Source organism: Lissotriton helveticus, chromosome 4_1 (assembly GCF_964261635.1).
Source record: "Lissotriton helveticus chromosome 4_1, aLisHel1.1, whole genome shotgun sequence".
NCBI lineage: Eukaryota > Metazoa > Chordata > Amphibia > Caudata > Salamandridae > Lissotriton > Lissotriton helveticus.
Window position 1 is genome coordinate 1,086,424,682 of NC_136063.1, and position 16,580 is coordinate 1,086,441,261.

The 16,580-nt window shown below is 45.3% G+C and overlaps 1 protein-coding gene across 2 annotated transcripts in view; it reads left to right on the forward strand.

Moving 5' to 3' along the window:
* The window catches only part of SLC9A3 (solute carrier family 9 member A3), a 1,113,267-nt gene that overhangs the window by 973,946 nt on the left and 122,741 nt on the right, over nt 1-16,580 (forward strand). For both annotated transcript variants that reach the window (XM_078687678.1, XM_078687679.1), the window contains exons 13-14: nt 6,919-7,095; nt 7,869-7,950. In XM_078687678.1, the coding sequence (XP_078543804.1) occupies nt 6,919-7,095; nt 7,869-7,950 (259 nt within the window). The remainder of the gene's footprint in view (nt 1-6,918; nt 7,096-7,868; nt 7,951-16,580) is intronic.

The window sequence follows — 16,580 nt, forward strand, 5'->3', positions numbered from 1 at the left end:
TAAGTCAACTTATAGACAAGCTATCCTAGGGGTAGCATGGACTAAGCAGCCTTAAAGGCTTAACTCAAGAGGGCATGTGAAGCCAGCTGTTTTACCATATGCAATCCTGTAATATCAAATGAAAGGACACCACACAAGTTATATATTATAAAAATATATGTATTTATTCTCAGAATAATCCCCACTACTCTTTATGAGCAATGAAGCACAAGCGTTTAAACAAAAGCACAATATAACATATGAAAGTTGCACGTTTATGGATGAGGCCGGTGGCCACTCAAACCATACATCAAAAAAGTGGTGTAACAATCACTAATCGATCAGTGGTAAGGCCTAGGGCCTTGGGAATCGCTGGGACTACACTGGACTAACAGCAGTTAGGACGGGAGTAGCCCGCGGGATTCGGGTGCAGTGCCTAAAGCACACGCATGCACCAATGCAAAGTCAATGGTGCGTAAAAGTTTTCGAGTTACAGTTTTAAGAGTCTTCCGACTGGACTAGAAGGACAAAACTTTAGACTTAGACACTAGAGGTGTAAACCACTACAGGAGCACCGGCGTTCAAGAGTTACCTCACCCACAGGAAGCGGGTGCACAGGTGCAAAGATGTGTCGGGTTTCGTCACGCAGTTCTATGGTGCCTGGAGATGAAGATGCTGCAGGCGTCCAGAAGAGAAGTGTCCGGTGTGATCCAAGGGTGGATCAAAGATGTAGAGTACCTGAAAGTAGAGGGGACAGAGTCTGGGTCACTAGCCAGTGACCAGGAAGGAACCAGGAAGGAACCAGGCAATGTCGGGCGCAATCAGGGGCTTGTCATGAAGCTTGTCTCCGCTGCCACGTGGACTCTGGGGCACCGAGGATGTCCAGGAGTGGATCACAAGCTGTCCCACAAAGGCTCTCACTGTCGGCGGTGTCGGCTTCCAGATCGGAGTCAACAAGCCTTGGAAAAGGCAACCCACGCAGGATTCGAAGATTGCTTCTTACTCGGACCAGCAAGGTCAGAGCGGGTGCTCCTTTTCAGGGGAGCGAAGGACTGTCTTAAGCAACCAGACTAGCTGTGTAAATTCTTAGGTTCATGGGTACTGGGGCCACTAGCCAACAGGCAAGCGACCGGACCAACGCGTCAAGCAGGAAAATGCAAAAGGGCCCCATGCAGCACTCGTCAAGTGTGGAGGGGTGAGCTTCGGTGCAAAAGCTGCTCGGGGCTAGAGCTTCTCAGACTCCAATTCACTGCTTCAAGGGAGCCTCGGGAACTGCACGGTCAGCGCTTCGTAGTTTCTCCAAGATGGCCGCTCCCACGCTTCAGGTCACATCGACGGGTCTCAGCTCTGCATAGACTGTGGATCAGGCTGTTGGAAGGCAGGAAATCTGGGTCTTGTTGATCTCTGTTGCTGGAGTTCCGGCAGGAACTGCAACAAAGCAAACGCTGAGGTACTGGATGGTGCCTGTTTGCACAGGGTGGTCACTCCTTGACCACAAGGGAGATTCTTCAGTCTTCCACGTCGAGTGGGATGTCGAAGGGTCCAGAGTTTCATTTCATAAGTTTCAGTCAGGATAATCTAATCTGCATCTGCACAGCTCCTACCTTTATTCCAAATCAAGGGGCTGGATTACCTGCTAGGTCCCTCCTATGGGTGGGACCCAGGAAGGGGGTGGTTACACCCCTTTCCCTTTGTCCAGTTTCATGCCAGGACTGTGGCTGGATGGCCCCAGAACCGGTTTGACTGGAATCTGCCCAGGGACACCGTGTGCGCCCAGACAGTGTCTAGTTTCTTTCAACCCTCCCTGCTACAATCCACTATCTCCTGTCTGGGGTGGTGTGACACCTCCCTGTGACAGGAAACCCTTTGTCCAGGCGTCCTCTGCCAAGTTTCGGTCAGCAGCAGGAGGCCAGACTCGTGTCTGTGGCAGCAGCATCCATTTTGTGATGCTGGGGCTCTGGTTAGAATTAACCGCGTTTTAAGTAAAGTAACATGTCTTCTCCCTCTAGAAGGGTGGAATGCTACCCCCGTCGGCAGAACTGGCGAGGGGGTAGTATTCCAAAGTGTATGACACCAAACACGACATGTTTTGATAAAGCCAAACCAAAGTTAGCAATAACCGCGAGGATTATAATGCACTTAAGAGTATATGGTATGGCAGTATCACTAGAACAGCTATAAGGAAATGGTTCCGAAAGCTGCAGACAGGCTCAGCTAATGCTAGAGCACCATCTCACATAAAACCAAGCACTCTGCCTCCAGGATTGTTAAGGCCTGCCATAGGAGTGACTTATAGGTATATATGTGTCCAGATATAGGTTTAGATATAGGTATTGTATATCTAAGCAAGGGGTGATTACACCACCTTGCCCCAGCGGAGTGATCAGCCAGTTGTGTCGATTTAAGTACCAGCCAGGGGTGGCAAAAGGTATGCTGCAGCCCCTGGTAGGCCTTGGATGCACCTACGCCCTGGGCACCTATAGTGCACTGTACAGGGGCTGACAAGGTGTCCAGTACCAAATTGGTGATGTACCTATAGTACATGTCTGTGAATTTAGAGAGAGAACAGCAGGCTGTGGGTCTGATTAGCAGGCCCACAGCCACATTAAGTCGAAAACCAGTGAAGCAAAAAGCAAAAATTGGGGTGACCATAGGATAGCAGCCCATCTCTCCTACATTCAGTTTTCCTCGTGTGCAGCCAATTCAGTGTTCTCATTGTCCCCCATTTTTTAACACATTTTAATGCTGTCCACGTGATAAGGTGTTCAACGACTCGTCTGCCTGTAAAATGTACTCGTATTTTAGTAGCAACAGTGAGGACATTTTGGTTCTCCATTATTTCATAAAAACCCATATGTCTAATGAATACCCGCTCAATGAGAAGTTCCCTAGGTGTGTAACATTGAAAAAAAAGATTAACTCATTGAGTAGTTGCTCAGTTTCCCATATGTGCTATGTAAAATGTAAGTGTCCCGTTCCTAAAGGGCAATGTGGCTACTGCTGTCCTGCCCTAAGTGTATGTCTCTATGACCTTAATGCCATGATTTTCCTCAACTATGGATAACTGTCATCGGGCGGTGGCGATCTGCCGTGATCCTAATGGGCACCTATGGGTCTAAACAGTGGGTTCCTGGTGTCCTTATGAGTCTTTGGTAGCATGTGTATAGATGTATTTTTGGGATGAGATTGTATCAAAAATTGTTTGTCATTTTCTGTGATAGTTCCCCCCTCTCTCCAATGTGGTTTTCAGTATTGTGCCAAATATTTTTCTGAACTCTTTCAAGTGATTGATATCAATGCTTATATATGTAGACCTGCCAGAATGTGTTCATGCACATTTTATTGCAAAATGTTTTATTCATGATTACCAATGCCCCACCTTTGTTAACAGAGCAAAATTCCATTGAAGTGTCAAGAGTCATTGTCAGATTAATCTCAACTCTTTCTTCGCCATATTGAAGTATTGATGTCCTCTATAACTGAGAGTTTCTCAGATTTTTTGTTTTCGTATCATGGTTTCAAGTGTGTCAAACTGGAGCCTGAAAAGTGTTTTTGGTTTTGAGGTTCATCAGTGTCCCCTTTTCCTGTATTTTTGAGGGTGAATCGCCCACAATGTTTTCAAAGTAGTGTTTCAACTTGAGAGTAATAAAAATATAAATACACTAAATTCAATCTCTATCTCATTGGTGTGATAAGTTGGAACAGATGTTCCTTTTTTTAATAATGCAAGTTGTATCGGTTTGAAATTCATTTGAGAAATATTATTCACTAAGTTGTTCGCTGTTAACTCTTTGTCTGACTTTCCCTGCCCATTTCTTTGTGTAACATGTCCCCTACAGGTCTTTCGTTTTCAGTCAGGCTTATGTGTGAAAAAGTCACATCTGATGTTGTAACCCCCTCGAGGTTTATGCTCTTTGTGATAAATTTTCTTGTGTTGTGATGTTTGTTCCGATGATTCTGGTTATCTCCTCAGTAAATCCCTGTTGTTGGCTCCTTCATTTGAGATTGATGTGCCACTGCCCTGAGTGTGTGTAATGGCCTTGTTTTGTTTCTTCAATGCATGTACTTCTGCCCATTTGTATACTTCTCCGAGTTTATGGTCTAGTGTGCCTCTTTTGAACTTTTTACTTTTCCTCTCATTAATTTCATTGGCATACTTATCTAATTGTATGTTTATGTCTTTGATTTTGTATATTGGGCATTTAAGATCATGCTTAAAAATGACGGAAAAGGAGAACGCTGAATTTGCTGCACACAAGGGGCACCGAAACACTCATGTGAAACTACGTTCCTTAAGACTTTGATAATTTTTTAGCACCTTCAGTTCCCTTAAAGATTTGAGCAACCTGTTGACACATTTTTCTTTTTCACTCAAAACATCAAATAATAGTACCTTGATTATGTTGGTCATTTAAATATACAGCAAACTACAAAAACACCATAACATTATTTGTTAAGATTTGAGCTTTGCTTATTTATGAAACACATGTAACCAACCAAATTCTTTCTAACTTGGCATGCGAGCAACCGTTTCGCACATTAAAGCACCCGGGGAGGTTATTTAACAAGTCATTAAAGATATGTATTAACATACCTTGTTGCTCAGACACTCGTTTTTCACAACATTGGGTATAATTTTAGAATCCATTGCCTGACATTACTTTTTTTTGTGAAAATATATTTGCCCATCTGTTTATTCATGTTTGTGGTAATTTATACTGGTATGGACACTCGTACATATGACAAAACAGTTTAATGAGTCAGTGAAAGGATGCATCATAGAATAAGAGTGCTTGGAATATTGTTACCCATTATCCCGAAGTTACTCTACATGACCATTTATATATATATTAAGATCTCATGGATTAGTGTTTTGACATGCATGAAATATATGAAAAAATCTGAATGAACTGAATTGTTGAACCCACGTTTGGGACACAAAGGAGTGCGAGGGGGACAATGCACCAGCTTGGGTATAGTGAATGGTAGACAGTTTTGAAGGTCACTCTGGACCAGTGAGTGGTACCCGATTAGCAGACAACCAATTCCATTTAAAATTGCAAAATCAAGGAACTAACAGGAGAGTGCACTAAACCAATTCATTTTTCTAAAGTGTCAAGTGTGTCAGCTTAAGGAAGACAGCCATCACATTAAACCATTAACTTGTTGTTTGGCAGTTAACAACTTATTCTCTTTGAGGATTTTTTTGTGAATGGGGCACTGAAGAGGTGATAATCAGGAGATCTATGAGGTATGCAAGGGTGTACTCAGTCTCTCACAACCCATGATGGATCCTTCTGTGGCGCCCAAATATTGGGGACCAGCATGGGATCCAGTGTATATTTTCCTTTATTCATTTCCGTTCATGTTCATGTGCTTAAATGATCATAAGCCTCTGCAAAGATCACATGGTTTTTCTGATTCCTTAGGCCTTTTGGGTAAGGTTCTAGAGGTCTTGCATTATTATATGACAACTTTCTACATAGAAACACAATTTACCTATAATTGCCTCTGGGTCGTTGGGTGGTTGGAAGTATCCAGTAATTCTGCCATGGAACCAGTCTGAAAGCTCTTAAGCAGGGGTCTCCAACATTTTCTACTTCTGAGCAGTGAACATCAGAATGAGCTACTGTGGTCTTAAGCAACTTGCTCGTTGTTACCAGAGACCCCCACGTTCAGCTTCATTGGCAGGTTAATTGAGGCAAGCCTAATGTCCATAGAGCCAAATACCATGGTTTGACTAGGGGCACTATGAAAGGGCTGCGATGTGTCAGTGAGAACGTGGTCTTTGTGGATGTATGTAAATGTGTGTGTATACATGGTATATATGTGTATGGGTGACTGAGAGCCTGTGTTATATATACTAGTGGCACAGGACATACATTTTGCCATATGTGCCACCATTACATATGTAACACAAACATACAACAATTTTTTTTAAATGGGACAAATTTAAAGTGCAGGCAAAGTTCTGCAAAAATATTCATGATATAGAACATTTTTCTTCACTTTACATGTCTCCCATTCAAAATAATGGCTGTATTTGTCAGTGATAAGTATGACATAATGTTTACCAGCCACTAGGAGCAAGATCCCTGCTATGTGTAAAGGCCATACTTTGTTATTGGGGAAAATCAAACTGAAAAGTTAACTTCATGTATCTTGTATATTTTTCCCCAATTAAAAGTGTCACCTTTACAAACAGCAGGCATCTTGCTCCCAGAGGCCTGTAGACACAGTGCTATATTTATGACATTGTAATTAGGGCCTAAGATGTAATCTTTCTTAGAAATATGTTTCTTCGCTTTACATTTTTCCCATATAAAAAATAAAATGACTGTACTTTTTTAAGTTATAAATTTGACATAGTGTCTTTGGCCACTGGGAGCAAAAGCCATGCTGTGAATCAACACTTTTAAAATGAGGAATAAAAACAGTAATCTTAATCATTAAGGTAACTTTTAATTTTAATTTTCTCCCACTTAAAAGTATTCAGAAACAACATCTTGTTCTCATGGTCTAATATTGAGTTGACAAGGACATTAGTTAAGAGTTAAGTATACCTCAGTGCAATTGTTCACCTCTGTACCCCAGCCTGGGTCATAATCTGACACCAGCACTGCTCATTATCAGGCCCTGCAATCAGCTGCCTGGTGATAATGATGTAAAATGAGCACAAGCCTCCCTTAACTTTAAAAGGAAAATATGACCCTGTGCTTCTTTCAAAATTAACTCAAGGCTGTGAGCTACTCTGAAAGTGTCAGCTAGCTACTGGTAGCTTGAAATTGATCAACTGGATGGAGACACCTGCTCTTAAACGTTGAGTTTAACTGTTATTTAAGACACTGATATGGGAAGGGTTTCAGAAAGTATGATGGATGCTTACAAATAAAATAGTTTGTTTGGCAGCTCTTAAGCATTTTTTTCTTTCTCTTAAAGCAAAAACATATTTACAGTCGTCATGAACTGAAACATTGTGAAGAAGATAAACAAAATAAAGAGATATTCCGAAGAACAATGAAAAAACGTTTGGAGTCTTTCAAAACTACAAAACTTGGAATAAATCACTCAAAAAAGATTAACAAGAACTATAAAAGAGAACGAGGGCAAAAAAGGGTAAGAGGAAACTGCCAGCTGTTGTGCTAAAGTATAAATGCAAAAATTCCCAAGCAACGCATATAGCTATAAGTACAATACATCTGATGGCACAGGGAGTGGCTAATAGGAAGAACACATTGTTTGTGAATACTCTCTAAGCAATCCCTAGCATCATTGCATAATTTGTAAACCGTTTGTCAATAAATGTAATACGTGTTTCTGCAGTTTATCTCACCGAACATTATTAGTGGTTTTTTACAGCAAAACGATATTACATAAAAACATGCACTTTGTGTACAAACAATAGAAACCATGATTGATGAATTAGAGAGAAGGACATCATTTTTAAACAGGACATGTATATTACTTACAGTTTAAGCCGGGAATTTTTCAGGCTAATTTTGTAATTTTTCGAGAATTGTTAATTAGTAACAGCTTGCATTCCACACTCATAGAGATTGGAGCAGCTAGCAGCACGTATAAAACGAATTTGGGGCTAGATGTATGAACACATTTTGCTGTTGGAAACCCTGTTTTGTAGCCAATCATAGGAGATCCAAAATAGAGACCTGCCCAATTAATATTGGTTAAGCAGGTCCTTCCGTGACCCCCACCCCCGTGACGCCCCCCTGACTCCCACTGGGCATTTTGTGATGCACTCCATTAATACATTGTTCGTATCTAAAAATGTAGGGATGACAGGAGGTTCCATAGTTGTGCAACATTTTCTTTGCATGTGCACATGTACATATTAGGATATAACGTTCTCAAATGTTATTTAACTTTTACAGAGAAACAGTTCCATGAACATTATACCAAATGAAAACATACCGTACAACAATTCAATGGATGACTATAAAGTTAGTGCAAAAGGTAAATGCAACAGTTTAAATAGATTGATTTACTCACTAACTCTGTTACTACAATGTCTTCAAACTGAAAATATACGTTTTTAAGAATTTGGAGAGTAATGTTTTGAATTGGACCCGAGGGTATCACAGCCTCATTTTTACCTGGGTGCATTTGCTGTCATTTTTGGCAATTGTTCGCTCATCCAGAGATAATGATTCTGCGTGAGTGATCCATTGGTTTATGCTGTATTTTAAGAACATATCATCTTCGCAAAAAGATGTGTTTTCTGGTGGTTCAAGGAAATGCGCTGTTTTTGAGGATGGGTCAGGCCTATCAAGAGCTTTTGTAGTGAACAGTTGGTCAGGTTCTAATCTTTGTAAAATGCAGTGTTTCCACCAGCCACTCCTTCAGGACTGGCTTCCACACTCACCCCACACTAATCTATCACTTGTGTCACTGGTCAGATGACCCCTGCTAATAAAAGGGGCCAGGCGCATGTGCCCGGGACACTTCCAGATACTTTAACCATGTGTCTGTGTCATTAACCTCTTGCATGCTGCCGCGATTCTGCGCCTATGCGGCAGAATCGCTAGTGGGCGGGTTCATGACGGCCCCCAGCCATCATGAGCACACGAGCGCCGTAGTGCATGACTGATGGGGGCCGTCATCAGCATGCAAGGGGTTAATGCAACTCCATAAGGGCATAGTGCCCTAACCCTGACAATGGAGATGAGCGGGACCTGGCCATATTGTGCGCTGGCAGTATCATTGGTGTGTCGTGGGGGGGAAGTGTGGATGGAGTACATGACTTACCCTTGCACCTATTGCCAGCTTGTAAATGGCTGAAACAAGGCAAGAAGAAGGCAGCCCCGTGTAGGCACTGGCATCCCCAGGTGAGGCCTTCGCAGCGCCCATGTTGCTGACACCCCTGCAGCCGCAGTAGTGACCCGGCTGCAGGGACGGACCGGCCACGAGAGGAGGCGACCAGCATTGTCCACGAGATGAGTTCCCGCTGCGGTCAGGAAGCTGGCAGGAGGTGCTGATAGATGGCACCGCACTGTCACAGGAGCACCAAGGAACATCCAGGTGTGACGGTTAAGCATGACAGGTTGCCCAGTGAGCACACCCCTACTGGGAAGCGCGATAGCTGCCACAGCAGGTCCTGGGGATAAGAGCTGGGAGAGCGGAAAGAAAAGGGACAGCGCTGTCATGAATATGTGGTTTGTTTATGTCTTTCTCACCCTGGTCTCCTCTGTCCTGTAATGGTCTCCTGGTTCTGGCCTTCCTTATCCCTGTGGCACTGGTCTTTCTAGTTCCCATGTTGTGGCTTACAGATGTTCATGTAGTCCTTGGCACCCTGATTTAGTATCCTCCTGAGCCTGACTTTCGTGGACCTTGTTATCATCTTGGCTCTGGTTATTCTGGCCCTCCTTGTGGTCCAACACCTTGCCCTTCTCCTCCTACTGTTCATTGTCCTCCTGCTACCAGTCTTACTCCTTCCTTCCCCTCTAAAATGACTTTATTCATATACAGCCTCCAATGTTTGTCGGTCAGATTTGTATTTGTTTTTTTAGCTTCAAGAGCTCTTTCGCTGACAGAAAGGGCGGCCTAGTAGAGACATTAACTTTTCCAGGATATGATGTAGTGTCTGGCACACCCTTTTCCCTGTCCAAACTGATTTTCATGACCTCCTCCTAACCATTTACCACACATTCCTAATGTTCCCTTTTGTAAAAATCTTATTCTGGCTCATTGATTATACTTCATCCCGCCCGAGCCAGAGAAGACGGCCTGAGCTGGAGAGTATTGCCCAAGCCGGAAAATATGGCCGAGCCAGAGAGTATGGCCTGAGTGCGGAGAGTACGGCCCGGGGGCGCAGATTCTGGACCTACTGTGGACAATAAGGTCTCATAAATGATCTCTGTGAATACCAAAAGTCGGAAGGTTAGACTTTTGTCTGAGATTGACTTTGTGAATCGGGCCCTAAGCAGGCACAATCCTCCTTAAAAAGAAGCACAAATCTCGAACAAGGTCTTTGTAAGGAAATGCCTCTTTTGCATGTTCACCAGCACATTTTTGTACTGATGCTGCTGGTTTTACCAACTTTGACAGTGTACTGAGGACTGTTAATCAGACCTCAGTGCCAGTATTCTAACCTATTACAAAGTATATATCAAATTGACTGTCCTTAATTAGCAAGAACTGACTTAGTCCCTAGTATATGGTACCCAGAATACCCAGAGCATGTAAGACAGACGGTCAACCCAGAGCTGCAGCACAGCTTGTTCCACCCTGTGTGTGACAAGCTACACAATGGCTCCCAGTCTGCCACTGCAGACTGGAAGAGCAGTGGGAATACTGCCAGTTTGACTTTGCCATTTAAACAAAAAGCAAAACCCCTACTTCCCTTAACAATATCTCCTCTAAGGAAGGCCGATAGAGACCTAAAGCATTGAGCTGTGCATTATTAAATGGGACATGCTTTTTATATATGTTTTAACAGCAACACTTGTAAATTGTTGTTTTGCTGTGGAAGGGCTAGTAGCCCCATTGGCTAACACAGGTTTACCGGCTTACCACTCAACCAGGTTAACTTATGAATGGGACTACCTAGCTGGGTACCTTAAGGTATCAAATCAAGTGTGGCATTAAACCTGACCTGATGCTCAGATCGAATTTAATGTCACTATTAAAGAAATGCAACTTTTGAAAAGTTACCACTCTGTGACCCAGTTGTTCAGTGGCCTCACGCGGGCGCTGGCCAACAGACAGCATTCTGCCAGCCTGGGGAGTTATGTTAATGACTCCCAAGCTTAGGAACAATAGCAGGCTGCTACATGGTAGGGTGTTATTTCTCCTTCACAGGAATCAATGCAGGATGCTAGCTCAAAAAGCGAGCTTCAAAGTTGAAGCCGCCTTTGGTAGGCAAATAACATTCACACGCCTGAGGGCTGCCGTTTGTTCAGGTAGACAGGCTGGAGACAGGGACAGAGAGGGAAGACCAGTGGCCAAACTGGTTTTCCAATGAGTGTGTAGCCCTTAAGTAGCCACACCTCTAGGGTTGGCTAGCATGCTACCATGGATTACTAGATGCCACACATAGCCGGAAAGTTATCACCAAGAGGGAGGTGACCTGGTAGCACATTGGCTATTGATTGCATCATCCCCACAGACACGTTCTAGGAATAAATATGCCCCCCCAGCACCCTATACCTCAGATCATATCAGAACTGGAACAAGGACTGAAGAAGGACGGCCCTGCTGCCCTCTGGACTATACAAATAAAGGCTGCACCATCAGCTGGACTGCACCTGCTACACCTTGGACTAGAGAAGAGAGGACTGTGTTTGTGGCCACAGACCGAAGGAGTGGCTTAAAGTAACAGTCGACTGACCGCCTGGAACCCTTACCAGGATCAGCACAGTTGAAGTGGCCCACATCAGCAAGTTGGTAACTGTGACAGAATATTTGTTACCACCTACCACTGGGCACCCCAAGACACCAATCCTCGATGGCCAAGAGTTGCACCGGAGTCAGCCGGACTTGCGAAGGGCTGTTGGAGTCCAGATTGGTCACTCAGGAGGGACAGCAGTCCCCACCAAAGGATTTCACTTAGACATCTGTACACAGTGACTGGTAGAGCAGACACAGCTGGCCTTCTATAGTCTCAAAGAGGGCTTCAAGGGACACCCACATCTGTGTCCAAAGTCACCCCACCTAACCCTTGGACCGAGGAATAACCGCAAAGGCACCCCCATTGACCGCACAACGCCTAGAGCCTCCTTGACTATCTTCATCTCCTGTATCTACAGGATTAGGACCACTCCAGTGAAGTCTAAAGTGGTTGTGCTGGAACTGGACTGGAAAATGCTCTGACAGCCAGGTACCTGTCCAAATCTACCCCACTGGCTTCCAGACATTCTCCCTGTCAGATGTGTTCACTCACGTCTGGTTGGAGTAGTTGAACTATCTTTTACAAGTTTTGAAAACTTTTCAGACTTTACTGTTGCCAATGCTTGTTTGCGGTTGGCAAGATCTGTATCTCCTGAACCCTCTGGCGAATTTTGCTCATCCTGGACTCTAAAAATTTATAAAAACGTATACTATTTTTATAAATTAGTGTCATATATAATTCTTTCATGTTCTGTGACTTTCTAAGTTCATTGCTTGGTTCTATTAAATGCTTTACACTAGTTCATTTGTTCAAGCACTGCTGCTCAAAACCACAGCTACCAAGGGTTGAGCTTAAGGTTGTGCAAACAAGCCTGACTGTACCCATGACAGTTTTTGCAAGTGTATTCCACTGTAAGGCCGCACAACCATACCTTTTTATACACTCAAATCCGTACAGTCTTCCCAAGGTAGCCCAAAATGAGCCCTACACTCAAAAAACATCAAAAGTAGGACCATACAAATGGGGGGGGGGCATGGCTAACAGTGAGGCTCACTGTAGTGGCTGGACATGCCAAAATCGACTCACTCACACACTGAGCTGAAGAAGGCGGCTGGACCCGTGTGAGGCCAGAGCCTCGGGCGGAGAGGGGGAACAGGCCACGCTGTCTGCTAGCCCCCCAGGGAATGCTACTCCACATGTAACATTCTCCGTGACCTGAGATCCCAACCTCTGGTTTCTGCACTGCGGACTGAGGTGAGATGCGGTGTGTGCAGGCCTGAGAGCACAGTCTCTGCCTGGTGTAGCGCAGCAACAGCCTTGGAGATTACGCTGCACCCGCCGACATCAATGAGGCCCACCTGTGGGGTCTTGTCTGCTTCCATTGGCAAGGGGGAACGATTGCCTCAATAGACTTCGCCTGCTGGTGCTATAGGCCCCCTTTCCCTCCTGAACTATGACACGGCTCGCCGGTCTGAGGATTGCAGCCGGATCTGCATAGGTTCCAGGCCTAGGGTGAAGCAGAGGGGTCAGCAGGATTGTCAGTAGGTCCCCATGAATCCACTTAATTTCACGCATCACTGCTAAAGGATCGAGTGCCTGACTACTGGGCTATGCGCTGCTGACTGAGGTGGGGTCAGATCTAGACGTGGGCCCGCTTAGCAAAGTATGGATACTAAGAGTGGAATTCCGTTATATTTGTTGACTGCCTTCAATCCTGCTGGGGGCACTGCTTACTCTCATCACACCTTGGGCAAGAAAACGCTAATAGTCTCAGCCTGCCACAACAGAGAGCACCTCTTCCCCCAGAAATGCAGTCCAGAGCCTAAATCAAAGTGGTTCTTATCGTGCTGTTCAAGCAGAAGGCCCTATAGACTACAACAGAGGACTCTGGTCTTCTATCGGTCCGGGGGCTGGCGGCGCATTGATGATGTTTGAGGGGGGCATCGGCTTGGGCCCTAGATGACATACGCTGGGTTCTTGGACACTGAGAGGCCCAAAATGGACCCTAGCTGGATTCTTTCCTCCCTTGCCTGCTACGGTGATGCAACTTTGTCATGTGCTCATCAGGTGTATGACAGGGAAGTGTGCCAAGGGACCTGCAGCAGGCAGAACTCATGCACTGTGTGCTGGGAGCTAGCCTACGGGGCTGCCTCTGGTGGTGTGGCTCATCAGTAGACCCTCACAAATCTGGCGTCTCTCGATTAACTGGCTGCTTCAGCTGTGCAACTGTTGCAGGCAGGTCGCTGCGCACGGCACAGGAAGGCTTAGCTTGCTGGTCACAATCCTATCTGTTAAGGAGGGGAGAGTTGCCCACCCAAATACGACAGCCGGCTGCCATGGGTCACACAAGGAACAAAGCGGATAATCCGGCCCCACTCTCCCGGTCCACTTCTTCGGAGTGATTTCTGACACAGACACCTGAGGATGTTGTCCCCGCCACCATAATGAAATCCAAATGGACAAACTGGATGTCATTCTTCAGGAAATACGCAAGTCAGGAGTGGCAATTGAGCAGCACCTAGGGATGATCACAACGGATATTAGCATTCTCAAGGACGACAAGCGTAAGTTGTCCAACAGAGTCAAAACAAATTAACTGACCCTCTCTGCACTGTCACCATGTCAAATGGACCACTCATCACAACTCACCCATCTACGTCAGCGAATGGAACGGCTCCAGGACCACGTGGATGATGCAGAAGCGAGGGTCCATAGGAACACTATACATATAGTGGAAGTCCCGGAGGGTGTGGAGAGCCCTCATGCCACCCAATTTATAGAGGGCTGGTTCAGGTCTGTGGTATCCCCATTCAGTCTGTCCAAGTAGTTCACAGTGGAGCGGGCCCGCCAGTTCCTCACAAAACAGCCCATACCAGGTGCACCGCCATAGCCCCTGGTGGCCAACATCTTCAACTTTAAAGACCTTGACACTTTGTTGCGCATTGACAGTGAAAATGCCCCATCCTTATGAAGAATGTCAGGATTCACTTGTTCACAGAGTACACATTAACTGTTCAGTGCAGGCACTCGCTGTTCCAGGAGGTCAAAAAGCAGCTGGGACATGTTGGCCTTCGGTGTGCCTTATTGTTCTCTGCTAGGCTCAAGGTGATCCATGAGGAGCACATTTTCTATTTTGAGACACCTGAAAAAGCTTGGGAGTGGCTGGAACACCACTTCCCGGATTCACAAGGATGGCGAACATCTCAATCTGAGTTGCCCAAGACTCAGCTTGTGGAGAAGAGGACGTGCTCCCAATTGGAATAGCTTGAGGGCAGCTCTTTCCCCTCAGCAGGACCATGAGGGACAGCAGGCAGCGATTTGCTCAGAAACCTCCTTGAGACTCAACAAGAAACCCATCAGCTGCAGCTCATCGCAGGACAGTGTCTCAGACTCAGACTCTGTCGACAATATGGCGCTGTTCCCCTTGATCACCCCAAAGATGACGCATAACTGGGCTGAGGGGCGTGAGTAAAGCTCTTCTCCTTCGGGCACTGCCTACAGTACCCGGGGCCTGGACTGCCCCTTCAGCAGCTTGTTGACTGATTCTGTTCTCATTTATATAGCATCTGCTTTGATTGTATATTAATTGGCTTGCTTATGGCCCTGATCCTGATGATGCATTGTCCATGTCTACAATGTAGTGGGTGTTATCAAATTACTGTGTTTCCTTGATCCGGTGGACTTATGGTGGGTATGACCTCACCAACTAATCGCAAATTACCCAAGAGGTACGAAACAACACACCTCTGTGCAAAGGCAATCGTTTCTCAATGGTTGATATGTTATTGCTGGTTCCGATGTTTGGTCTGGTGACAACTAATTGCTGGACTGAGTATTCAGGGTTGGGAGTTTACTGTTTTACACTGTCACCTATTTCATCATTTTCGGGACTTTGACACATACTGGAGGGATGGCTAATGAGGGAGGGGGAAGTGCTTGGCTTTGAAAAGATGACTACAATATTGAATTCCTACAACATCATAACCTGAAATTACGTGGATTGGGTTCTATGTATAATACAGGGTGTTGACACAACTGAACAGGCATCATGCCCACATTATATTCACTCAGGAGACCCACCTCACCACTCATGAGGCCCAGACATTCCGTATAAAATGGAGAGGTTCCATATCTCCTATTCCTCCTTTTCCCGGGGTGCTGCGATCTAGCTCCGGGCTGGTGTCCCGTTTGCATTCGTAGACACCCGAATAGATTTGCAGGGGGGCCTTGGACAGCGCACCAATTATATCGGGGTACATATATGCATCCAATAAGGAACAGAACGTTTTCTTGACCTATCTATCCTCCTAGCGTACTGGAATGCGTATCCCTGGGAGCTGGTTGGTGATTTTAATTACATATTAGGTACCACTATAGATTGGTCACATCCCCCCTTGCCCAGCACTGTACGGTATGCCAGTCTAAGGCACTGAAGCAGTGAATGGAGGGGTTGAGTCCCTCAGTTGTATGGTGAAGCCAGAATGCTGCAATGAGGTAATACGTATTTTACTCATACCCCCACACACTTCACTCCCACCTTGACAGTTTTCTCCACCCCACCACACTTCATCCTAATATGACACATGCCACACACTTAGGGAAGACAATTTCCAATCCCAATCCCGTGAAAATAACACTATCCAGGACATATGTATGGGCTCCCATACCTACATGGTGCCTGCAGCCGACCTTCCTGGAGGACGTTGTTTTCAGAGGGTCATTTGTCACTACCATATATTCGTATTTCACGGAGAATTAGGGCACTGCCTCTTCTCCACTAGTGGTGTGGTAGACTTTTAAGGTTGTGGTTAGGGGTGCCTCTATTAACACTGCAGTGGATGCTAGGAGAGAAGTTGAGTATGTGATCACACAAATAGAGATAAAGCTAGGCCCACTGGAGACAACGCCACTCGACGACGCCAAAGCTGCAGGTAATCTGCAGGAGGCTCCCATTATTTACGCCAAGCTTTTAGAACACTTCAGATTGACCAATTATAAAGCCTATACCCAGACAATACATATAGTGGCTAACCAATTGGAACTGCTTGTTTAATAAGTCCTGACACAACGCCTACACCTATTCTGTCCATAAATGACCCCACACGGTTGACACACAGCAGGAAATCAGTGGGACTTTCCATCACTTCTATGCCTTTCTCTGCCTGATGCAGAGGTCTAGCCCGGGACCAGGGTTCAATTCCCCGCCTCAGCGGGTCTTGGGCTAAAAAATTCCACGGACCTGATAATTCTCGCCTCG